At 40.7% G+C, this 25,864-nt stretch overlaps 1 protein-coding gene across 2 annotated transcripts in view; it reads left to right on the top strand.

Annotated features, from left to right (window-relative positions):
* The window catches only part of negr1 (neuronal growth regulator 1), a 173,605-nt gene that overhangs the window by 62,545 nt on the left and 85,196 nt on the right, over nt 1–25,864 (top strand). For both annotated transcript variants that reach the window (XM_049587114.1, XM_049587115.1), the window contains exon 3: nt 21,168–21,293. In XM_049587114.1, the coding sequence (XP_049443071.1) occupies nt 21,168–21,293 (126 nt within the window). The remainder of the gene's footprint in view (nt 1–21,167; nt 21,294–25,864) is intronic.

The raw sequence follows: 25,864 nt of genomic DNA, 5'->3' as shown, positions 1-25,864 counted from the left end.
AGGCAGGAGGTTAGATATGGCTGTGCCTGCTCACTCATCTCTCGGAATCATTTAATCTCTGCGTGACATTTATCCCCCTCAGAGACCTCGTGCCACCTCAACAAATTAGACGTTTGCATCTGTGCTTCCCCTCCACCGCCCCTCCCCCCTGGCTTAGCTTCATTGACATTAAACGGCGCCCATGAGAAGTGAGAAAATTATGGAATTCAAAACACAGTATATTTTAGCTGCTCGTTCTTGTTGCAAATGAAATAAATCCAAAGCTCTATATGCTGGTGATGAAAAATAAATCAACCTAATACAGTGGGTGAGAGTCAGTATGATACACCAGCAGATACACAGAGACCTATGTGAATATTAATGATCTGCACGGTGATGCAAAGATGCAGCTCAGCTAATATTTTATATATATGGCAAAAGTGTTGTCGGGGGGGTGAAAATGTTTATCACAAGGCACACCTTGAGATCTACCAGTGCCTAAATGGGTCTCTCTCATAATCTCAGCCAACAGCAATAATCATCAGGGCCATCGGGGTCTGCTGAATGACTAAAAGGGGTCCATGTTTTCCGTCAGGTACATTTGGCGCATGTAACCGCTGAACAGCTAAACCCTTCCTTTAAATACTTGACTTAACAAGATTAAACTAAGTGGGTTCTGCCTTGTGGCCGTGCGCTGATTGCCGAGTAAAACTGCAATATCACTGACAACCCTATGAACTATGACCATTACCAGCGCCTGGTCCACATCAGCCAAGCTCCTCTCCTCTTGTTTTACAACTCAACTGTATCCCTGGACTTCATCTGCGTATCCTCATCTCCACCATGCACACGCTGACCTATTTACAGTCTACCCTGACCATTATCTGATGCAGGATACAGAGGAATGAGAGATTGGTATCAGGCTCAACCCGCCCTTCTACACATCACATGACTACCCTCCTCCTCAGCCGCCATTCTTTTTCCTCCCTCTCTGTTAATTAAGATTGTAGATGTGATAATGTATTAAATATGCACAGCACCTCTCATCTAAGAATATCTTGTCACAGAGAGGGGGGGGGGAAGAGGCATACTACTTTCCCTGGAAGTGACTGCCTACACAGGCACTGGTAATGTGTTTGAAGCTTTCATCACTAAAACTCAGAACTGTAGGCCGAGGTGTCAGGCTTAAAAATTCACTCAGAGGAATCTCACTGACATATTGTAGTCTGAATCAGTTTTTATGAATACAAATTGGCTGCTCCCAGCATGCATCTGCCACCAAACTATCACAGGATCATGCACTATCAAAATGAGCAGCAGCATGTCTTTAAAGGATTTTTATGTAAGACTGTACAGATGCCTCGGTGCGATGTAGTACTTCATAGGGTTAACGTTTTCAGAAATGTGAAGCATAATCCTGTATGTGAAGAAAATGCTTTGGACATTAATATGGATCAGAGCGGATACACGGAGAAAACTCGTCGCCCACGCCCATGGAGTGAGTCAGTGTGGGAAGAGTGTTTCTCAGCAAGACGTGAAATGGAGGGTTAAACCTCCAGGTCGTCGCTCCTCTCTTTGATGTCAGGACAGAGATAGAGTATAATTACAGAGTACGGCATAATAAGGCCCAGCAAATCGCAGTTTATTCTTAATATGCTATGATTCTGTCACTCTCATTAATTGCCGAGTGTATTTAAAATAGATTTCATTTTCTCATGACCTTAGACTGAAAGTACAGTCCTGTCAGCTACACTTTAACACAGCTCTTTGAATTAATCCAGAGAATGAACACCTTCTCAATGACATTTCTCCCTCATTTACTTGTGTGGATTCCTCTTGAGTATTAGCTGTATCAATACTATGCAGTTTAAGCATAATTGCAACCTAGCTCTACCTTGCTCTTTATTCAATTAAAAATAGATTGCACTGTGTGAACATATTGGTTAAACCATTTCCCATTTAAACTTGATGTCGAGTAGCTTAAACAGTTTGATGTTAAGTCCTCTATATTTCATTTAAATGTAGCAGGACATTTTGTCAATAGTCTCTGTGACTCACCCAAAGATGAAATTGAATGCTGCTTTTAGACTGGCAATTTGCTATAATAGCCTATAAGTGTTATAAAAAATGAACTGAAGAAGTCATCCTGCTAACTGAGTAGCCATTTCAGTAAATGAGGCCCCCACCCACAGGTGTGCAGACTGTATTTTTTATCATAGATGTGGTTCAGCCGGAGAGGTTTGGGCTTGATCCCCTGGTTGATCCCCTCTGGCCCAATGGTTACATGTACCAAATAAAATGTCTCATAGAGAAATATGTAAACCACTGTGGACTGGAGGGCAGAACTTTAATACTCCTTTGATACAGCTTTGAAGAGTTAAAAAAATTCTAATTCTAAAATTCCAAAAGTAGTAAAATCAGTACCTTAACATTTTTGACTGAACAACTCAATACTGTAGGATTGACTATTAGTGCTTTCACAAACTATTTACACAATGCGATTTTTTAATAATCATCAGTAATGTGGATATAATGACGAAGGCCCAATCACACAGAAAGCATTTTAGTAGCTGGAGACGCCTTTATGTAATTGTTTTTTTCGCTGTTTTTGTGTTGCAACTTGCCTCACGTATTTGCGCTCTATACGCTTCGGCTAAAACGCCGGAGCACTCTGAACTCCTTGAGTTGAAAAACTTTAACTTGGATCATTAAAGTGCCCCACGTCATCTCTTTTTTTGTCTTTTTTCCCATTGTTCAATTGGATGATTTGAGAGGCGGGCCTTCTGTGGTGGTCACGACATCATGTTTACAGTTGGTAAACAATGGAGGAGAAGCTGGTGGTAGCGGTTGCTGGATACCCAGAGCTATACAGCCCGACGATAGGCAGCAGACATCCTAAAATATACCTGGAAACAGCCATCATCGAGGTGACCTGGACCAACTGGTGGGACTCTCCATGATCCACCCTCTTTTTAGAGGCTCATGTAGCCACACAGATCTCTGTTTCCCTGTGCCCAGCAAACTATTCCTCTCACCCTCAACCAGAGCTACAGCAAGTACCCTCTGCCTGTCCATTTTAGTGACTAGCTACTAATTACTGTGGGAAAAAAAGGTAGATTGATTACACAGGAAAGTTAGTGTAACGACGTGATGGGGTTGTTGCCTGGCAAAAAAACAAAACCAGTGCAATTCACCTCGAATTTTGCAACCTGCAAAACTCTCTGTGTCTTTAAAACCACATAAAAATGTCAACAGCATATGACAATATCCAAAATGTAAGACAATATCTAGTCTCATATAGCAGTATCAATATAATATCGATACATTGCCCAGCTCTAACCAAAAGCTCATTATTTCATCCCTTCATACTATCTCCATCAGGCACAACTGGGATATGTTGCCATGGTTGCACGTGACAGTATTCCAATGACATTTGCTGAGACAAATGTGTAAGCTGGTGCTACAGTGACAATGATTAAAACAATTTTTGCTCAAATGCTATTAAAATCCTGTTTAATTTGTTAGTTCTTAACATAAGTATGAATTTTAGTTAACATACATATTGATGTTGGAGTTATGGCGTGTTTTATACTTTGGATTTAATAAAGATATACTGTAGTGTTTGTAAAAATGTAACTATAGCTCAGTATTACAGTAAAAGGAGATCACACACTGTGACAGCCCTATTGCACTCATGACTGTCTGTGTGATAAGTACAGAGAAGAGGGAAGTGAATTGTTGTTACCGTGCCCAGCTGGAATAACTGTGTATCAGGAGTCTCTGTGGAATAATAATGCATTAAAACAGCGCAGCCTTGCATTAATATTGCAGGGAAAATCTAGAGAGAATATGAGTGTGTCTAAAGGAACAGATTTGCCATTATGGCCCCTGACATTTAGTTAGCCACTAATCATTTGTGTGTGTGTGTGTGTGTGTGTGTGTGTGTGTGTGTGTGTGTGTGTGTGTGGGGTTGTGAGTTTGTGATTCCCTATCTTTGCCCCTGTAAATTTCTGTCTCCTATTATGTGATTGCGTGTGCATGCAGCATTACATGTGTGCCTCTTCATGCACGTGTGGGTAGGTGATTGTGTGTTCGTGCACTCGCACTAATGTGAGTCCTCATCACGGAAATAGCTGATATTAGCCATGCTTAATTAAAATGAGTAAGGACAAAGGTCAGCCACTCAGCTCTCACGTCTCTCTTCTCTGGAGAGGGAATAGATACAACAGGAGCAGAGAGTAACTTGGGTATTTTTATTTAGGCACTTTGAATAGTCTTTACAGGTAACAGAGCTTAACTTAAGGCAGACTGTCAAACTGTCACTACTGCACATTTATTCTACTGCATTTCCTTTAACCAGCGTAGCTCAAAATGTCAGAGTTTTCTTCATCTCAAATTCAGAGTGATCCATTATGGAAAGCTTGATTGCTCCCTGCCTGACGATTCTGGACCTACTTTACTCACACTGAACAGCAGAGTGATGTTTTTGTACTCTTTGTACTTTGAAATGCATGTTTACAATTGTACATCAAAATGAGCCTCAGATTATAGTAATGGGGTTGTTCCAAAGCAGAAAACGTAGACTCATTCTCTGAGAATTTTCTTGGACGCTGTCCCACTTCAATTATGCCTCCTTTCCAGTGTATTCTCTATATGTCTGTTCTTGCGGATAACATTCAATTAATGGGTAGGACATGTTCATCTCTCTTGTCACTCACTGTTGCAGATAGTTGTAAATATGTAGTGAAACACAGCAAGTTGTCATGGGGAGTTTTTGATGGGTGATGATAGTCAAATAAAAAATACCAATGGATCAAGCAACGTCAGAGGTGTCAGCATGCACAGATGTCTAATAACATAGTGGAAAATAAAATATAACCTCAAGCTGTAAAACCTCACCAGAGGCAGAGAAAGTCAATCATCAAGTCAGTAATAACATTTCCACGGAAACATGTCCATCGTTACAACAATGTAGTCACACCATACTATTATCACTTCATTATTCACCCTGACATCTTGTTCATATTACTGTGTCAAACTCATCCACACCGTTTCTGTGGCAACTTTTTCTGGCACTATTTCCTGGCTTGGGCACATTTTCAATCCCACCTACAAAACTCAGATTGGCCTGGTTGTTTTTTCGAGAAGGGAATCAGCCGTCAATGAGCACAATACCTGATCTGTTTGAATTGCCCATAAACAGCCATAAAGGATGTGTGCAGATATCTGGAACCAGGCTAATGCCACTTCTCAGGAAGTCTGGATATTGTTTAAACAATTAAGATACCAGTACCAAAACTAGTACCCTGAAATTGATACCAATACCATTAAAGTATTTCATTCAAGTTCAAATAAACACAAGAAGTTTATTATGTGTAGCCATACTTTTGAACGTGTCCGGTACACTGAACTGCCAACTTTGTCAAATACACAGTGATCGACTTAACCACACAACAAGCTGTATGGGTTGTTGAGTGTGAGCTCTGTGCCGTGGACAGTTGTGAAAGTCCACCCAGCTGCACATAAACAGTGATAGGGCTAACTGTCAGCATCACACGGCAAATGTTACCCAGTGGCCATTAACAGGTTTAAGAACAGAATCGAGCTGTTTGGTTGTCGGTGTGAGTTTAGTGGGACGTTTAACGGCTCTGTGTTGGAGGTTAGCTCGTGCTAATCGTGCAGATGTTGAATTGACCATTTGGAGAGCGGCTTTAGAGATGGCAGCAACAAAAGATTGCTCATCTGGCAGGAAATCAGGATAGCCTAGATTCAGACCCCCAGTGCAAAAGGATTAAATGAAGGTATCATCTGGCCAAGTTGTTTGGATACTACTTGGTACTTGGTTATGTTGGTCGTTACCTTAAAAGGTATTGAGTACCAGTTCCCAGCCCTACTACTCACCATTCTTGCCCTACGTCTCTTTTTCTAAACAATAGTTCTCAATCACTCATTAATTCAAATCACTTTTAGGTTGCTTTCCTTTCCCTCCTTTTTAACAAACTGAACACTCCCTGCAGATATTTTCCGTTAAACTCAGACCAATGTTGGCGCAACCCATGGTCTGACTACAGATAACCAGAACAATGCCAAATCTTCAGTTGGATTAATAATTGTATGACGTTATTTCTCCACACTGTCCAAATTGGCCATCATCCAGTATTGTCTTTGCAGTCTGTGTGGCCTCCTCTACTTTGTATGTGTTTGCACTGTAAAAAGGGGGGGCCGCCTTTCGATACTGTCACACCGGCTGGTGAAAAGAGATGGAGGTTCAGGAGGTGCATCAGAAACAATTTCCAATGTTGTATGTTTGACAGTGTGAAGGTGTCTAATATAGAGCTGAAACATTTAGTCAATTGACAAAAAAATTAATGAACAAATGTGCTGATAATCAAATAATTGTTTCAGTATTTCTTTACCTGAAATGCCAAAACTTCACTGGCTCCAGCCTCTGTTCAGATTCTAAATGTCAGTGTTTGCTGGTTTTCTAAAATAATAAGGTCGATACACAAAAAATCTCTGGGAACTGCTTTTTTTTTTTTTTTTTTTTTTTTTTTTGCTATTTTCTGGCATTCCTTTGTTGTCCATATGATTAATAGATCAATCAAAGACTGATTAGTAATTAAAATAATTAGTAGTTAGCTGCAGCCCTGGTGATACAAGCTCTAACTGCTTTTTAGCCATATCTATTTCAGTGTCATGACGGTTTTAACAAGATGTCTGTCCTTAAATTACAACATCTGCAAGCATTAACCGCCCACACCAACGTCTTAATCTTCCTTGTCACCGTCTTGTTTTAAAAGTCTATGAATTAAAGTGTGTGTGGGTGTTAGATTTGATAATGCTGAAGTCAGTCAGTCAGCTGAAATCTGAACTGAAAAGTGTGAAATTCATAAGCAAGGAGGAGAAGGCAAGTGGACATGAACAAGGGCTATATGTGGCCCTTCTTTTTTTTGTAAATGCTGGTGTGTTTATGCAGACAAATTTAATAACTGTTTATTTTCTGGGGTGATTTTTATTGAATTCTGAACATGCAGGCCGCTCTGAAAATGCCATGGAAGATCAGATGATCACACTGAGTATGAAAACAATCTAAATTCAGAGTTCTCATCCACCAGCGGTGTCAGGCCGTAGCTTCTCTGGTGCTGAACAGTTGGTTCTCAAAGGTGTAAATCACAACAGAGACACGGGTTCTCTCACTTCTGCGTGGATCCAAGCACAGTCCTCTAGGCGGTGTTTATCATACAATGCAACCTTCATCAACAGTGGGATAGCTGTGAAACAGATTTGCTGGGGGTGACGCATTGGCAGGCATCTCAGGGATACACTGGCCTTAATTGGGCAGATAAATATCACGGACTGTGCTCCCTGGCCCTACAGCACTGTTGCATACATCACCCTGAATGCGGACTGACCACCAGCAGTGGGGTGCCGCCTGCCTGTCTCATCCTTGAAATTCATCTGGTGCCCAAAGTGCAATTAAAGAGCAGCGAGAGATTTCCTCCATCAGTCAGACTTGACTTGTATTCGGGTACCCTGTATTCGGGACCAGCTACAAACACCAACGTGGCAGAGGATTATCAAAGACACAGCAACCAGGCAAAGAGGAGAGAGAGAAGAGACACTTTTATATTTAAAATGATCACTGATGTCCTGTATGAACATCATTGTTTGAACAATCAGTGCTCCAGAGTAACGTCGTAAACAAACAGCAAGAACTGACATCTGTATTCTGCAAAGTACAAGCTCAGGGTTTTTAATAATGAGCAATTTATTGAATAGTCATGACTTTGGCCTTTCCAAAGCCCTCAGTGGGTACGAATTGCCCCTTATTACCTACGTGTTGTTTAGTCCAAATCTTCCCCTACCAGCCCAAGGGGCGGATCGAGAAGAAAAGCAGTCGATACTGGGCACCGTCACAGAATGTGGCAACTGGCACACACATACACTGCATGCACACACCTTCAGTGTCTGTGGGTGTGCACACCTGCACATACCACACACATGCGCACACACACACACTCACAAACGCACGCTCGAGAATAATCACTAATCCTCTTCAGCACTTGAACCTTGAATTGTTTGGCAGCCAGTGCTATTTATCATGGACTTATATGACTCACCAATGAGAGAAATAAATCAGGACAGGGGGAGACAGAGAAAGAGAGGAAGAGAGAGTTTAACAAACAATGCATGAATGTGTTAAGACCCTCTTCCCACGAAACTTTGCTCAGAGACAATCCACTGCTCCTCCTGAAAAGTCTTGCTTCTTTCCTACCTGATGACACAATCAGAGATATATATTAATATTTCACGGTAATAGCTTAATGTCATTACAAATGGATGAACAAAGACAGGGGATTGCACATGGCTCCGATGGTGATGGGTCCTCGAGAAAGCCCGAGCTTGGATATTTTAAAAGACACTCATCATAACTATCAAGGGCACTTTGAGAAGTATAACAGATGACAGTTTGTGTGCTCAAAAAGGCTTTTCAGATCTTTGAGAATTCATTTCCCATGAGCAACTGGGGAGGTTCAATAACATGACATGTCTGAAAACACAGATGCAAGTTAGTGTTTTATATATCATCAACTGATTAACATCAAGTGATCTTGAATTTTGAGAGATAATGGTAACGTATGACTCTGACTACAATAACAGTGGCACCAAAAGCCCTTCATCTGTCTCGACTTGAGTAGATAGTCGGACTCAGACAAACTGATGAGAAAAGGGCCAGTAAAGAGCAGATCTGACCGCCCGCTGAGCCGAGCTCCTTCCCTGTGACTGGATGTGGTGTGCGTCTGTTAGCTGCCAACTGCTCTCCCAATTAATCACGGCCTGGGTTCTAAAGTTTCACCTTTGACCTTTAGTGTTATGTCAAGGCTCAGTGACAGATGGAGACTTTGTGATGTCATGTCAGATCATCCAGTGCACACACACACGTAAACACACATTGGCCGAGAGCTGAGATGCACAGAGGATCACCCATGGCAACGGTCGTTGGGTCAGCGGCTGATATGTCATTGTTAGAAAGCAGCTTGCCCTGTCACAGTCCCAGTGTTTCATTTTGACAGTAAACTATTTGAAATGAGTTTTGTGCGTGGCCGCGTCTATCAAAGACACTTTGTAGCCACACTGCTAATTGAAAACACCAGTGATCATTCTTAAAAGTGAAAGCAGAGTGGTCCATGCTGAGGAATTTTGTTTATCATGAGCAAGATGCCGAGGCTGAAAGACACTGATTAGCATGAATAAATTAGAAACTATTTCAATAAGTGGGTGATAGCTTATCTTTGAATTACATGCCCAGCGCGGCTCTCCCATTGAAGATTAATTGCCTCTCACAAGGTATTTCGAAAAGTTCATTTTCATCAATTGATTTCCCTTAATTCATGAATTCCCCAGAAGCGCATGAAATTGGTAACAAGCTCTCCATAATCACGCTTTCTGCATCGTTAACTTCATTGGCAATTACTCATCATATGTATTGGTTGTGACATTTGCGGAAGCATGTTATTTTTGCACCATTAGGTCATGACAGGAATATTATCATAAACTAATGGTTAATTACAAGTTAAACAGAAATGGTGTTCATAGTTTCCCTGGATTTCTGTACGGAGCAAAGCTTGTTTCCAGCATGTTAAATAGTGGAACGTTTTATTCTTTTTATCAATCAGCCTGATCAACTCACCGTCTGCCAATAAAATTACTTACTAAAGACCAATTCATGCACGCAGAACAATGAAACATCTGACAACAGAGGCTGTTCCAGCAAATAACCAAGAGTCTGGACATGGGGAAAACTGTTTCTCTATATGACTCTGGCAACGTCAGTACATTGCAGGGAACATTTTGGAGGCTCGAGGTAGAATTGTTCAATGCTTTTTCTTTCTCCAAAGCTATCATCACCTCAACAGTACATTATTGTTACCACAGTATTGGGGTCATTTCTGTTTCAGTCAGAGACAGGAATGCTGCCTTGAAGCAAAAAAAAACTGGGCCACTGAAATAAACCGAGAGAAGAATTTAACTTCAGGGTTACAAGTAAAGTAATAGGCAAAGATTTTACTGTAAGAATTTATGCCAGGTGCGTTTACAGTGATACAATGAGATTAAGGTTCTTATGAAGATGCAGCACCAGAAATAACAACTAGATCACACCCACACAAAAAAACTACGACAGAGGAATCCCATGTTAAAAACAACAGTTTGTACTGGCATCATATTAGACCATTTTAAAAACACAAATCTCTGATGTGTTGCAGTTGAAGCTTATATACAGTATTTCATCATACTGTACTGTTCTCACACTATCACACCCCATCATTGGTCCCTCAGGCGAATTCCTGCAGTACATTAATAGGGTAAATCACTGGATTCATCATATGTAATGATACCATTATGGAATAATGTTCATCAGCTAATGTGCACTTGCTGGGAATCTATTTGTGTCTTTAGTCGTTTGCTGTCTGCTACAACTCCTCACATCTCCATTCTATATTAACCTACCCAACATTTTAGCCACAAGGAGATCTTAGAATATGAAGAGATGCCAAAAACCAGACAAGCAATAAGGGCTGATGAGGTTTTATGTCTCTGCCCTGCCATTCCAGCACTTAGTCCACCTCCTCTATTGCTGCTGGGCTCAAATAAATGGAAAGAAAAAGAAAACATCCCTTTTTTTCCCGACTATTTTATTGCTTTTTATTATTAGCGTATAGTTGTGTGTGTTTTCTGTTGAAAGTGATTGAGATTGATATGTTTAATAACGCTATGAGAGAGTAGCAGGTGATATTGGAGATAAAGCTGGAGTGACTTTCAAAGTTTGTGGGCTGGGAGTCAAGAACGGTTTGTTATGTATTTGAAAGCACACACTTCAGGCACTTGAGCATGTGCCAGTGCACATACATAGACATACACCATGCTGTCAGATAGAGTTAGTTTGATTTACGGTTTTGCCTGTCCAGTCCAGTGTACGAATTTAAACCAGTTTGATTTTATGCAAACCAGCTAAACTTGCATTTATCATTAAGACACATTCTGGCAAATTAAAAAGTAGCCTACATCAGCAACATGCTGATGGTATGACGGTGCTAAATCCAACTTGTATTGCTTTAGTAATAAGCTCTATGAAAATGTAATATTATGTTTGTTTATAAATGGACTAATGGTGCCATCAGTGTCTGTAAGGCTGTGCACAATTAACTGCTGAGCCGAGGCTGGCAACATGAAGTTTCAGTAGAGGTGGGTGGGGGGAAGATGCACACAGGGCAGGTTATGTTTGTTTACTTGAAATTTTATGTAGGTTATTTTGGGTGACGAGATGATTGAGATCTCTCAAGCCCCTTTATACTGCTTGATACTGTATCATCATACAATAGGTTATTTGATATCCTACAAAAATGCACATACAACAGATCTTATGATATCTAAAGAATTAGCACCCCACGCATGATGTGAAATACTTAACGTAAAGTCACACAGGTTAGGTTTAGGCAAGTAAAGTTGCATACTTAGCTTAAAGCTGCGTAGGTTAAGTCCAGTTCAGACCAAAGATTTGCGACGAGACGAAACTGTTTTAGAATGTTGCGATGTTAGATGAGCTAGCCATCTAAGCGTGACTCAAGCCAGCTCATAGTGTTACCTGCAACTCCACTGGTCAAATTGCCGGTGGCTGGTTTTAGAACGTAAAGCATGTCACCTATTTAAACAGCCAATCGGCTTGTAGTGAAATCCCACAGTCGAGTAAAAATGACCGCAGATGGCATGTTCGCCTGCTGCGACAGGTGCTCCGTCCCTGCTGAGCCCTCTGTTTCCGTCCTCGTGTGCTGGTGTGGGTCGCTGCTGCTGCTGTTTCCTATTTGTGCTTGTGCTCCCTCAGATACACCCATCCTCAATGACTAACTGGCTGCTTACTTCAGTTTTTGTGGCGTATTTATTATAAATACAGTCCATTTGATGCTTGTTATGTTTTCCCCCATTCATCACTACTACAAATGCAGCTGTATTATATATTCAGCCACAAAATAAGCCTGAAAAGCTGGAAATCAGGACAGAAGTACAGGGAATTGTTGCATTGAGATGATACACTGTCTCATCTTGTTGCATTGGTGTGAACTGGCAGGTTTTTAGAACATTGCGGAACGTTAAACTTGTTTCGTTGCAAATCTTTGATCTGAACTGGGCTTTAGGTTTAGGAAAAGAAACATGGTGACAGCGTACCTTAAAATAACTCAAAGTTCATGATGCTGATGCATGACTATGTGGGTTACATTTAATAGTGATTAATTACTTTTTGAAGATATACATACAAACAGTGCATGAGAACAGCCAGGTGTGGTCAAGAATGGTGTGCCATTAATCATCCTTGTTCTGTTTGAAATGTCTGAATGTAAAATAAGTGGCATTGTTGTTTTGCCATTAAGCCGGCAGCAGAGCCAAATCTCAGTATGTTTAGGTCAGACCAATGGTCCACTGGTAAACCGGTCCGGTCCAGTGTTTGACTTTATATAAAACCGATTTAAAAAATGTTTAAATTGGCCGAACCTTACTGTCAGTGTTCCTGGGACACATTTTAAATCTAAATAGTCAACCTTGACCAGCAAATGTACACATACTTTTTACACACATGGTTTTTGTGCAGTACATATAAGTACACTGACTGACCCCAGCCACTAGGGTTATGTGTTTCTGTCACATGTGGTGAAAAACCTTGCCAATAATGACAAATTTTTCTTTCTACTTGAATGAACTTTTTCCAAAGTTAAGTACTACAAATTATCTGGGCCTGCTTTATGACACTGCAAATGGAGGTAATCCCTTTGAGTAATAGAACCTGTCACTGTTTATGTTTAGTTTCCGTGTCTGACACCTAATTAACGGGCTGAAAGTTGGTTCTTTCTTGCTGCCTGCAGTGAGGAAAGGGAATTGAAAACCTTAAGGAATAGCTGTGTGGGAACTGTCTCATTACTGAGGTTTATATTACGCCCTACAAACACAGGTATATTTTACAGGTGTATTATAATCCATCTGTATCAATGTCATCTTAAACAAGCTGCGGTTTGGGGAAGCTTTAGAGTAGGTATGTTTAGAATTGCACAGAGCTATTCAGAGATCTCCTCAGGATTTCTTCACTGTATCAAAGAAAAGCTGAAAAGTAAAACTCAAATCTGCACCTAATCCAATTTCAAAGTGCTGTGTGTCGTTGATTAAGGACGATCTGTACTCAGATCAGTAGGAATCTGTATTTTAATACGACCATCTTATTGTGCTTGGATATGCTCGGGGCAGTTTCAGCACTTTCGCCCATTTCTGCATTTTGTGTAGGATGGTTGTGGACAAATGAAGGAGTGGAATTACAGAAAATGAAGCAGAAATCTCTTTGCTTTTCTCCTGCACTCCCTTTCAGCTCTCCCTGATTCCTCTACCTTCCCAGCACCCACACCGCCGTCCATTACAACAAGTGGCCAGGCTTCCCCTCTGTGCTCTAATTGGAAAGCTGGATGGCAGTAGGTTTAGCCAGTAATGGGGTCCTGCAATTTGGTAGCAGAAGTCATCCTGGAGAGACCTGTCAGAATTCATAGAAAAGCCCAGTTGTGTGCATCCCACTTTGCAGCTCCAGAAGAAAACCCCTGCATTTTAATAGTGCAGCTGTAAGCATTTCCGTAATTCAAGGTGGCGTCATTAGAGGCTTATTTATTCACCCGAGGCGTCTGCCAGGAGGGAGATGACGCCGCCCAGATCAGCTGTGGCAGCTCACTCTCAGCACCTCCCGCAGAGCTGGAGAAGAGGAAATTAGAGAGGAATGGGCAAACATGACAATCATAGCATCGTTACTGAATTAGCACCTAAAGAAAACAACAAGCTGTGTGAGTAGGTATGGAGAGATGGGTTATAATGCTCTGTTGTGCAAGGGGCAGCGCAGTCACGACTGTCTCTGATGTTTCAAGAGGTGCGGGAGGTGTAAAAGGGATAATATAGGGCACTCAGAGAGATGCACCCTAGAAAAAAAACATGGTAATGGACTTTGCAGGCTTTCAAGGTAATGTGGTAACCAAGAAATTGGCAAGCAAGAATTTCCGCAACAACGTCTAAAAGGCTTTTCACAGCGGGGACGAACATCCATGTGAATAGTATGCACCGAAGACATGAACACAATCTTTCTTTTACCTACTTTAACCAAGTAGTCGCTTGTAGTCACAAACAGTAAGTGAGAAGGGTACCAATTTGTCAAAATGCCCTGATTTAAAGGTATTTCTGAATAAGGACATTTTTTCAAAGAAATGTTTGACACTTGGGAAATATGCTTATTTGCTCTTCTGTGGAGAGTTAGATAAGAAGATCAATACCACTCCCATATCTGCTTATTAAATATGAAACTACAGCCAGTAGCTATTTAGTTTAACAATAGCTTAACACAAAGACTGGGAATAAGGGGAAACAGCTAGCCTGGCTCTGTCTAACAGCATCACAGTCAGACCGCCAGCACCTCTAAAAAATCTCCAATTAACACATGATATTTCATTTGTCTCATCAGTACAGAGAGTGTAAAAATGACAATTCGCAGTTTTACGGGAGCTATGTGCCAGACGATTTCTTGGCTGGAGGCAATAACTTACTCCAGGCTTCAATGTTTGCCTGGCACCTGATCAGTGCCAAGAAATAGTCCAGCATGTAACCCCTTTGTACAGTTGTGGATTTTCAAATTTACGGGGGGAGCCAAGCTAGCTGTTTCCCCCTGGCATTGATCTTCTTATCTGAATCTCCACCAGAAAGTGAATTAACATATCCCCCAACATGTGAAACTATTCCATTAAGAAAGTTTTTAAATAAATAAATACTCTGTCATAAAGACATATTTAGCATTTTGCTATCTGTCTCTAGCTTTGGGCCTTAACTACGTTTAAGTGTAAAAGCATTGCAAAGTTACTTCAGTCACTTATCTGATTTGTAATTTGGTCACAGGGTCTCTTGCCGTTCCTTGAATTTGTCCGACGATTTGGCGCAATCCCTTACAGAAGTTCCCAAATGTCGTAGTCTCTCTAGTTAGACATTTTTGTTGCCATCTTTGTGTAAAGGATCCTTCTCAATTACCTGCTCTTTTGTCACATGGGCTCAGTCGAACATTACATGGATTTTTTTAAGGAGCTGGGAGGTCTGTTCAATGTCCGATCCAACTGATTCAAACTTCTGTGTTCTCACACACAGCTTCTCCAGGTTTGCAGTCCACGTGTGAAAGGGACTTTAGATTTGCTCTGGACATTATATGGAGCTCTTTTCAACACTTAATGGAAATTGTTTTTAGTACTTATCGCGCTTCAACTATGTTACAGTCTGCCAATACCTCGAATGAAAAATTGAAAATATGCACTTGAAGCACACTGCCAAACATTGATTGGGTCAAGGTATTTACTATGCTGCTTCCTGAGGAAGGGCACTGACATTCAGTACGCCTAAAGAATCCATGTTAGACTCCTTTTCTTCCTTTCATCCAATCCAAGTGCATTCTCTCTATTTTTGTATGAAATGCAAGACAAAAAAGAAGAAAGTGATCCCAGCCGTTGTGACCAGAGGTTGAATGCCATAATTCTGTATGCAAATCTTGCACATATTTGCACTGAGTTTCTGTATCACACCAGTGAGCAGGTAATGCCAGAGCTGCCCTTACATCCTGTTCACTGTCAGTGTGCTCACTGTAAGGCTAGGACTGTGTCCCTTTTGCTGTGTCGACTTTTAACATTGCCACTGATGATAGTGTGCAAACTAAACAAGCCACCACTCATACACACATAGACACATTCATATGCATAATCACTTTCACGATTTAGAGCCAGCACAGAAAAGTAAACATGAACTGACCACTTAAACTTCTGTAGCCACTTGGTAACTTGATTTTCTCATTAGCGGGTGTGGAATTTCAAATAGATTTAAGTTTGCATTTGCCAACTGGAAACCCCCTTCAGTCCTCAATATCAAGTGTCCATCCTATGGCCCCTCGGCAACAATGCTTGCAATGTCTCAGCACTGTAGCCTAGCAACGAGACTCTCACTTATATAAGATCTTGTTTAGGATGCTTTTTTTAATTAGGCACAACAGATGGCTGAATCATATTTTGTTTATGCATTAGCTGCGTCCGAAGTCCCTCTATCACTCATTCACTATTCCCTACATAATAATAAATGCTTCATACTGAACAGTGAGCAGTAAATTAAGATTGAGGACATGTGAATCCTCATTTTGCACCATGGCTGACAGCAGAAATGCAAAAGCAAAAGTAATATTGTAATAATAAGTAATATTAGAAAAAAGTTGCAATTATTTTTGTTCATGGTACGATAACCGTAAAGTTTCATATCATGAACATTTGCTTAGCTATGATATTTTCTACAAGCAACTGGACGAATTCTCACCTTTATTTAATTATTCTTAAAAGGGAGACTTTTTACACATACTTCAATTAAAAAATAGTTTTACGTTTCAATTATATTAATAAAATGTTTGTTTTCAGCCCTCCCGTTTTCATTCCTGTAAAGCCCAGTTAACCAGAGATTCGCGACGAGACAAGTCGCAACAGGCAACTACTTATATAATTTGTAGCTTATTAAAATATCAATGAAGATAGTGATAGTGAGATACTGGCTACAGTTGTGTTTGTAGTGATGATGAAACAGTGAAAACATACAAAACGAGCATCAGATGGACTGTATTCATAATTAATACGCCACAATTATATAAGTAGAGTGCCAATTAATTAGTCAGTTAGAATGTGTGTGTGGAGGGGGCATAAGCACATACAGCGAGCAGCAGCAGCGATGACTTACCGTCCAACGCTGGAACACTATGGGGACAGAAACAAAGGGCTTGATGGGGAAGGAGCAAGTGAACAAACCGTCTTTGGTTATTTTGACTGAACCAACCGACTCCACTACAAGCCGATTGGCTGTAGAAACAGCTGACGTGCTTTATGTTCTAAATTCAGCCACCGGTGATTTGACCGGCTGAGTTGCAGGTGACACCATCAGCCAGCTTGAGTCAAAGTCAGACGGCCAGTTCACACCACTGCAATTTTACTCTGCATCGTTCTGAAATGGTTCGTCTTGTTGCAGATCTTTGGTCTGAGCTGGAGTTAAGGGTCATTCTGACTGGTACTAGTAATAATTCTGTAATACTGTGATATTTTCTGAGATGGATGTTCTACAGTGAAAATCTCATACCATTGCAGCCCTATTCTTAACCTTGCCATAATTCAAACTTAAATAAATAATAAATAAATATATTTGTGACGAATCAAATAGAGATGCAGAGAGTAAATATCCCCACACAGCAGTTATCTCTGTCTTTACCTCAAGCAGTTATCTCTGCCAAAGGTCTGAGCTGATTGATGATGTCTAACTAGAGTAGTTTTTAAAGACAAAACAAAATCACGGGTTATTGTTTGGTGAATAAATTACTATTCTGTTCGACACAGACGTTGTATTTGTTCTATTTTTGATTGTTCTCACTGATCGTTTATTCTGTTTCCAGGACTTCTTTGTTATTCTCTGCTGGAGCAAACAGTGTTATACAGTAAAGCAACCGAGCTACAGTAGCTCTGAGCTGAAAAACTGAGGGCTCTTCATCTGAACCTTTGAAAACCTCTCAGTCCCTGCTAGGGAGAGATAGGATCAGTAGACAACCCCAACATTTTCAATTTTGTGCTATCAGACACTGAGGAGATGTGTCAACAGTGGGGTCCTACAGCAAGTAAACACAGGAGTCTGACAAGCAATAACCTAGATTCAACATCGCCTCCGGTCCTCTCCCACTGAAGGTCCGCCACTTTCATCTCATTTAGATCCAGATCTGTTGATCAAAAATGACGCCTATCCCCCCGCAAAACAGAAAACACCAGCGCTGAGAATGTTTTCCAGGGCACTCCTTCATATCATTGAGGGCTATGCCTTTGTGTGGCTGGGTCAATACAGTCTGGGGTGGTACCATTTGAGAATCATAAAGGTTTCTTTTTTCCTTGCATGATAGAGGTTCCAGTTATATGAGGATTGATGCTTTTAATGATGCACCATTCTGTATTTGTCTGTAGGCTATTTGCTCTTAATATACAATTAGTGCTGGTACAGCCAGTACACTCAGGTTGTGGCGCAGTGTTTATGGGCTTAATGTTGATGAGTAGTGGGCCCAGACCACAAATCATTATTTTCAGTGCAATAAAAAATTACTTTCTTTTTATGCCTCCATGTTGGCGACAGCCGTGGCCACAGGCATTATGTTTTCTGTCTGTCCATCTGTATGTAAGTCCCATTCTCATGAACGTGACATCTCAAGAACATCTGCAGAGAATGTCCTCAAATTTGGCACAGACGTCCACTTAGATTGGTTGGTTCAAGGATGAACTGATTAGATTTTGGCGGTAAAAGGTCAAGGTCACTGTGACCCCGTAGAGCATGTTTTTGGCCGTAATTTAAAAATCCATGCATTAATTAGGATAAAATTTCACACAAATGTCTAATAAGATGAAGTGGTGACATTTTATAACCAAAAGGTCAAAGGTCAGTTTAACTCTGACATCACAGTAGTCTGCAAAAACACTTTTCTGTCCGTGGCAGGAACAGACATTTGAGTTAGATACATCCTGGGTGTTCACCTTGAAACTTTCCTGATTGTATAGGTTTTCTGTGCTGCAAGGTTGAAGATGCATTTAAAGCATCCACATTTTGGATCATGAAGCTTCTTTGCAGCGACATCCATATTTACAGCATTGTCTGCTGTTATGGCTACATGTGGACAGAAATTGATGTAAACTGTAACTGCAATAAGGCTAGTTTGTGGAGGCAGAAACCAGCTGTGTGTGCCATATTTAAGGGGGGAGGATAAGAGGAGTAAAGTAAATCTAAATCAGTGCAAAACATATGGTGGATATTGTCATTATTCATACTATATGTCCTTAGACACATCCTCTATAGTGCTGCTCATAATAAGAGTGAAGAGGAGGGTGGCTGCAGTTAAACCGGACAGAGCTCAATGACAAAAGAGACCACGTGACTCTAAAAAAGTGTAGGTGGGTCTAAAGAGGAACTCTGGAAATTGTTGAATCAACTTTTCTTTTGTTAGTTTTTAGCAGGCATCAGGAGGGATCAGAGGGCAGAATAGTTTGAAGCCCCAGACGACTGAGAAGCCATTACTGTAAGGCACAGTCCACTGCAGAAAAACTCCCTCAGAGATTCAAATCTTGCAGATTAAAATAGTGTCTCATAAGCCTGTATGTGTGTGCGCCCGTGTGTCTGCATGTGTGCTCGGTTGAATGTGTTTAAATGCCTTTGTGGGTGGCTGCATGTGTGTCTGCGTGTGTTTGGAGCAGCCTAAATACCGAAGCTTTTAACATCAAAGCTCCGAGAGGATTTTAAGTGCCCAGAAACTTGTCAATTATCATTGTAAGTGATGTCCAGCAGGGACTGTTGATGAGCTGCCCTCAATAGAAAAGAACTTCACTTTTCTTTCTCGAAAATGTGCTTTTCAGGGACTTTATGGATTTATGATACACGGCTTCCAAACCGCCTAAAGTGGTTTCAGACCTATGAATCACTGCCCACATCTCATTTTTCGTTGAGTGATTCAGAAAGGTCTGGTTTTGTTCTTGTGAATAGCTGCTTGAGAAACGACTGAGCCAATCGAAGCCTTTGTGGGTGGGACTAAGTGACTGCCAAGCTCTGTCAGGAAGTATTAAACACAGTTACGGTCAACAGCTTAATCACTGCTCAAGATATATTTAACAGTAAAATAAACACAAATTAATCATGCCCATGATGATCTCATTGTTTAAAAAGAAAGGTGTGTGTATCATGCACTGTAAGCAGACACATTGGGACACTACTGAACACATGCCTGACTTTACTGCTTCGCTAACATTTGTTGTAGACTGTTTCAAACTAGACAACATAAACCTTTTAAACAGGTCCCTTTGTATTTCCTGTTGAAATGTTTGTTAATGCACTAGCAGTAAGTAAACAGGAACCAAGCTGTTGCTTAGTAACAGATAAGCAATGAAACAGTACATAAAGCTATTGTAGCTAATGCTGCATTCAAATGGAACTCATGGGTTCAAGTTTACGACATAGGGAGTCAAGTTCACAAATTCGTTCATATGGTCTCCTCTTGTGAACGTGGTAAACACGACCCAATATGAATGCCTTTAACAGTATACCTCCGAAAAACATATTTGCACACAACTATTACCTGGGGACCTCTAGTAATTTGTAATAATTATGAAAGTCGTCCGTGATCCTAATTCTGTGCAAATCTGCCATGTCTGTAATTATTCCAGAAAAAATTACACTGCAAATTTCCTACCATGTTTCACCAAACACAGAGGTCATGTGATAATATTAGTCCTGTGCAAATAGCCATCATTGTGATTTGGGGTTGTATTTAATATTTCTGTTGTTTTTTTTTCCCCACAACATTTTCTACCTTTTTCCTGGTTAAGAATTAGGTTATGGAGGCTGCATTGGCAATTATAAATGAAAGTTTTGACATCATTTTGGTTGCAAACTCATCTCGCTTCACAGCATGGAGACCCATTTGCAGAAAAACTTAGCTCAAATCCATCAGAAGAGTGTTAGACCAGAGGTCTGATTCGGTGCTCTTATTGTTTTTGAGGCTGTTGCTGTTCTGCCTTCACAGGTTGTCCAGCCTTGGCATCACATCCAGGGGATAATGTCAGTAAATTTGAGTAAAATACAGACATTGCTTATCCTGTGTGACTATGCCGCATGAACCACAGATGTGGGGGGGTAATTTCCGAATCACATGAAGTTCCCTGGTAATACTAGTCATGTGCAGACAGGACCTTAGTTCCTAGAAATGCCTATTATTTTGTGTTTGGCAAGGGGAAAATCAAATGCCTTCCCCTGCAGAGAACATTTAACGAATTGGCAATGTCAAAGTGAATCATGGAATCTAAATAGAAGGTACCTATAGTGAGATTATAGCAAAGTGAGGGGTTATTTAAGTATAGCATGTACTGTATATCCTCACTCAAAACTGAAACATAGGCCAACTCTCACTGTTAAGACAACCACCATACCTTCCTTTCCTCTCTAATGTATTATTACATATGGATGATGTTGGTAGATGAGGCACAGGTTGAAAATTTGAAATGCTAATCTTGTGTCTGTATTTCTTTTTTTTCTAGTTCCTCCCAAGATATATGACATTTCCTCTGACATCACAGTAAACGAAGGCAGTAATGTGTCGCTCATCTGTACAGCCAGCGGGAAACCTGAGCCAAGCATTTCCTGGAGACACATAACCCCATTAGGTGAGTTCACTTCACCTCTCACATACCTATGCTAATGAATGGCTAGGTGGATAAATGGATGGATGAATCGAGAGAGGAAATGAGGAAGCATGGACAGGATCAATAGGTGATAGACTGAGGACGAGAGAGGACTGGTAGTTATGTTGCGGATAAAGAGATGGAAGGGGGGAGGGACAGAGCGAGAAATGGAGAAGGTTGAATGGATTCATGACAGAGGGAGGGAGGGGTAATGGATAGATGTAATAGTATATTCAAGCAACCATACAGTTTCATGGAGACAAAGAGACCTGAGTACATATTGAGCTCCTGCAATAATGTTGCCATTCAGCCTTGTGTCGTAAGGGTGGAGGCCATGGCTAATTCATTGTTTTTCTGTGAAACATATCAGGAATAGTGTCCACCCACTGACAAACAGACTCCCTTCAGCTCTAAAGGATGGAGAGAAACAATAGTAAGATAAGAGAATTACTTGTTTACATGCCTAAAAATAGCATGATAGATCCAGCTTTACAATTTAAAGCAAGTGGCTGATGTGTCAACATCTCCAGACCATCAGACCATCAGATATACTTTATCCACTTCAGATTCAACCACTGGTCCATCCCACATATTGAGGCATGTCAAGTTAATGCAACCGCTTTCTTCACCAGGCTCACCATTTAAGAAGTTCGCACTGCCCAAACATTTTTTTGACATAGTAGTACTGGCGTAAAGATGACACAAACCAACTTGTGTACAGTAAACTTATGATCTTCAGTAAGCCATTTCAGGAGCAGCTTGTGTTTCCTGAATCACTGCACCACATGCTATCTAACAAATCCATCTGCAGTGTCTTAAAGACAGTCTTTTGAAAAACTCATCATTTAAAAACAATCACATAAACATAGCCACAAGCGGCAACGCTGGCTTGAAGCCCACTGACCAGCAGAAGGAAGCAGCTCAATTTCCACAATCAAAGCCACAAGCAGAAGTGAGAGGGTTTCAGTCTTCACAAAGCAGAGCAAATTCACTTCAGCTGGTTTAATTCAGCATGAAGAAGGAGTGAGACCATTCACACACTTGTTTCATGATAACAATGTATGCAGCATTTCAATAACTGCACGCTCAAAGTCCCGCCTCCTGCTCCCTCTTTATGGGTTATGAGCAGAACTTTGTGCTTTGTGAGGTTGTGCAGGATGTCTACACTGAGTTATATCAGTTACACCCCAAGACAGCTGCAGTCAAGGCCTGCTTTCTCCTAAGTAGTGACAACCTTTTATAAATGTTGGCCATTTTTTAATTGTTTATTTTCTGACTCTATGTAATAATGATGTCACAATGATGTCAGTTTGTTAGCTGGAGGTAAAACACAACTCCACCACAGGGCTGTAGCTACACAGCAGTTTTGAAATGTCGTCTTGTTGTGTTATTAGGAGCCAGAATAGAAGGAGCCATGACTCAAAACTTAAATTTTATCGCATACCAGCCGCCACTGCCCGTCAACAACAACAAAGACAACTATGATTAAATGCAATAAGACGAAAGGACTGGACTGAGGCGATCATCAAAAATGTGCAGCGCACACTTCAAATCAGGTTAGGGGAAAAGTATTAACTGTCAAGAGATGAATAATGTTACGTGTATTAAGGGTTATCATGTCCACCTCATCAGAAATTGGGGAGGTATTAAAAGGAATATTGGATTTCTCTGTAATGCTAACTTTTTAGTGCATTAGCTAACGTTAGCTTCGATAGCATTACAAACCCTAAACACTACCGCAGTCCTGTCAAATCATCCATCCACTGAGTGAGAACATACGGGTCGGCCAGTTTGATCCTGTTGGTCAGTGTTTACTTTTTCAAGGAACACTTGCGGTCCCTCAGAGTGAGTGACCTGATATGGTGTGTTGGTAAATTCAGACTGACGCTCTACACTAAAATGAGAGCCCTGTTGGTCGAAGAAACGGAGCGTTATATTTCTACATTTATTAACGAATGGTTAGGTTAAGCACACATTCATTGCCAATAGTGCGCTCTGCCACTCCAAGAGTGCTCTGGATAACTGTACGGTACATACAGACAGCATTCCAAATTTACAAACAGTTCGGTTTGTTTCAGAGTGCGCTCCCACAATTGGTATGAGTATTTCTGAATGCACCATTCGCATCATAGTAAGCATATTTTCAAAAATGTTGAGCTGTTCCTTTAACTCTGGGTTTGGTATTTCACCTTCAGGTTTTTACATGTGTCCAGCATAATGGAAAATGTTCTTTCAGAAGACCATTTCCCATGAAACTAGCCACCTCAGCAGTCTGTAATAATACTGTATATGAGGAGACTGAATAGCTTAGTTTCTGCCTCTCAGTATGGCAGCTGTTAGAGGCTGTTAGTGACCTTAACTGCAGGACCTCCATATGGGTTTACTTTAAGTAATGAAATCAGCAGAAGAAAATGATATCCCCTTTTAAAATACAAAATACCTATCCTGGAAAATGTATCCACATGCTGTGTAAGTGTTAGTATTAAAATATTAAACAAATTATTCCTGCGTCTCACCTCCATCCTTGCACACTTACATTTTAAAATGACACTCTTCAAACACTTGCACAACAAAAGACGCACCAAGCTGTGGACTTTTTTTACTCACTTAAGGCATTAATTAATGTGTTACCACACAATCAAACACACTGATGTGTATTTAGGATTTCTAGTCTAAAAATTGCAGCTCTCATCACTGCAGGGGGACCTCCGATTTGCTTCTTCAGTTTGTAAACTACCATTTAGGGTGCATTAACAAAGATTTTTTGTTTATTATAATTATAATTTATTTAGGTGGCTCCTAGTCAGAGCACACATACACCATTAAGTGCTTTGAATACTGAATCCTCCCTTTGAAAACTCATTCCAAAGCATTTAACTGTTGCTGCAAAGCCCCCACCCAGCCACTTCTAGTCCTCCCTCATTTTCATATTAATGGATTAGAGCATGCTGTGCTTATCTGATAGCTGTGAGGATGACTGCATTTATCTTATGGCTGTCAAATCCTCCTCTCTGGTGTGCTTGCCCTGATTGCGTTAGGGGAGTTTTCAGAAGATGATCAAAAGAGCCATCCTCAGAGTCCGAGTGGCAGTCACTCATTCTACTTTGAAGTGTCCACACTTTGAAGTATGCCAGGGAAGAAATGATATGCTGGTCAAATGAAAGGGCCCGGGACTAAATGTAATCACAGACTGTCTCCCAGCACATCAGAAAGGAAGCCATTTGCCATGGGATCTTTGAGTCGGTTATTGTAGTGAGGGCGATTTGTCCAAAGGACGTGGTACAACTGAAAGGTTGTAATAGGCTAATTACCTATCGATGGAATTCCATTAAATCTGTTGGATGTGCAGAACAGTCTGCTTCGACCAGTGCCCAGGCAACCTGAATGTGCAGCCACAGCATATGGTAATATTTATCTCAGTTATGAATGACCCAGATAAAAGCAGACCTGCAGCCACCGCCTGAACCAACACATTCTCACTCCCACCTCATCAAATACCAAAGCCTGGTCAGTGGATCTACACATCTCACTCTGACACTCTAGGTACCAATCCAGAGTCAGTTTTGGATACTCGTGTTTACATAAATTGTGTCTTTTCAAAATAAAGTTTAGTTTTCACAGGAAATGTATAGTTTCTGCTTGTTAATTACATGTGGTCCCTTTTCAAAGTAAACTTAATGTATATGTAAAAAAAATACTTTGCTGTTACTTCCTTAGGTTTAGGTAACAAAAGTACACAGGTAGGTTTGGAAAAAACATGATGGTTTGGCCTAAAGTAAGTACATTTGTTACTAATGTTAAGGAATGTCATGTGCCATACATCACTAGCATAGTATGCTTCACGTTAGGGGTGTGCTTTATCATCTCATTCACAATAATAATGGTATAATAATTTTTAATAACATGAAAAATTCATATTGTGATACTCGCGATATTTCGACTTGTTGACAAGTTGACATCACACTGTTACCACGGCAACAACAAGCATGGCTGAAAGCAAAATTATTACCGACTCTGCGGTGGTTCCAAAAACAGGAGAAGCTTCAGTAGTGTGGAATAAACTGTGGCGTCCTGAATGTTTTATGAACAGCCCCGGACTTCTCAGACTCTTTTAGCGACTCAGCGCTCAGAGGGAACTCATTCAGCGGCTCCTCTGGCAGCAGCACAGCGTCTCTCCCTCTCCTCTCTCGCCGTGCGCACACGGGAGTCGGTGTCGTCAAGTGATTTTGTAAACCCACCTGCTTGCGTCTCGACAGAAAACTACATTTCTGTGAATGTGCGATAGTTATGGTATCATAACAGAATATAGTTATTGCAAAAATACACTGAAATACTGTGATATTATTTTAGGGTCATATCGCCCACCCCTACTACACACACCTGCACCCTACGTTGCTGTTAAAATAACTCAATTAACTTTTGATTTCACATAGTCATCATTCACCACATTGGCTTTGGAAATTGGTGTCTGTGGCTAACCAGGGTAACACAATCTATTAGAAAACCTTTTGTTTTTCAACCAAGTTTTTAACAAAATAGTTTATTTTCAGTAA

This window comes from Epinephelus fuscoguttatus, linkage group LG10 (genome assembly GCF_011397635.1).
Source record: "Epinephelus fuscoguttatus linkage group LG10, E.fuscoguttatus.final_Chr_v1".
Taxonomy (NCBI): Eukaryota; Metazoa; Chordata; class Actinopteri; order Perciformes; family Serranidae; genus Epinephelus; species Epinephelus fuscoguttatus.
The sequence above is the reverse complement of the archived record's forward strand: the minus strand, read 5'-3'. Positions and strand labels throughout refer to the sequence as shown.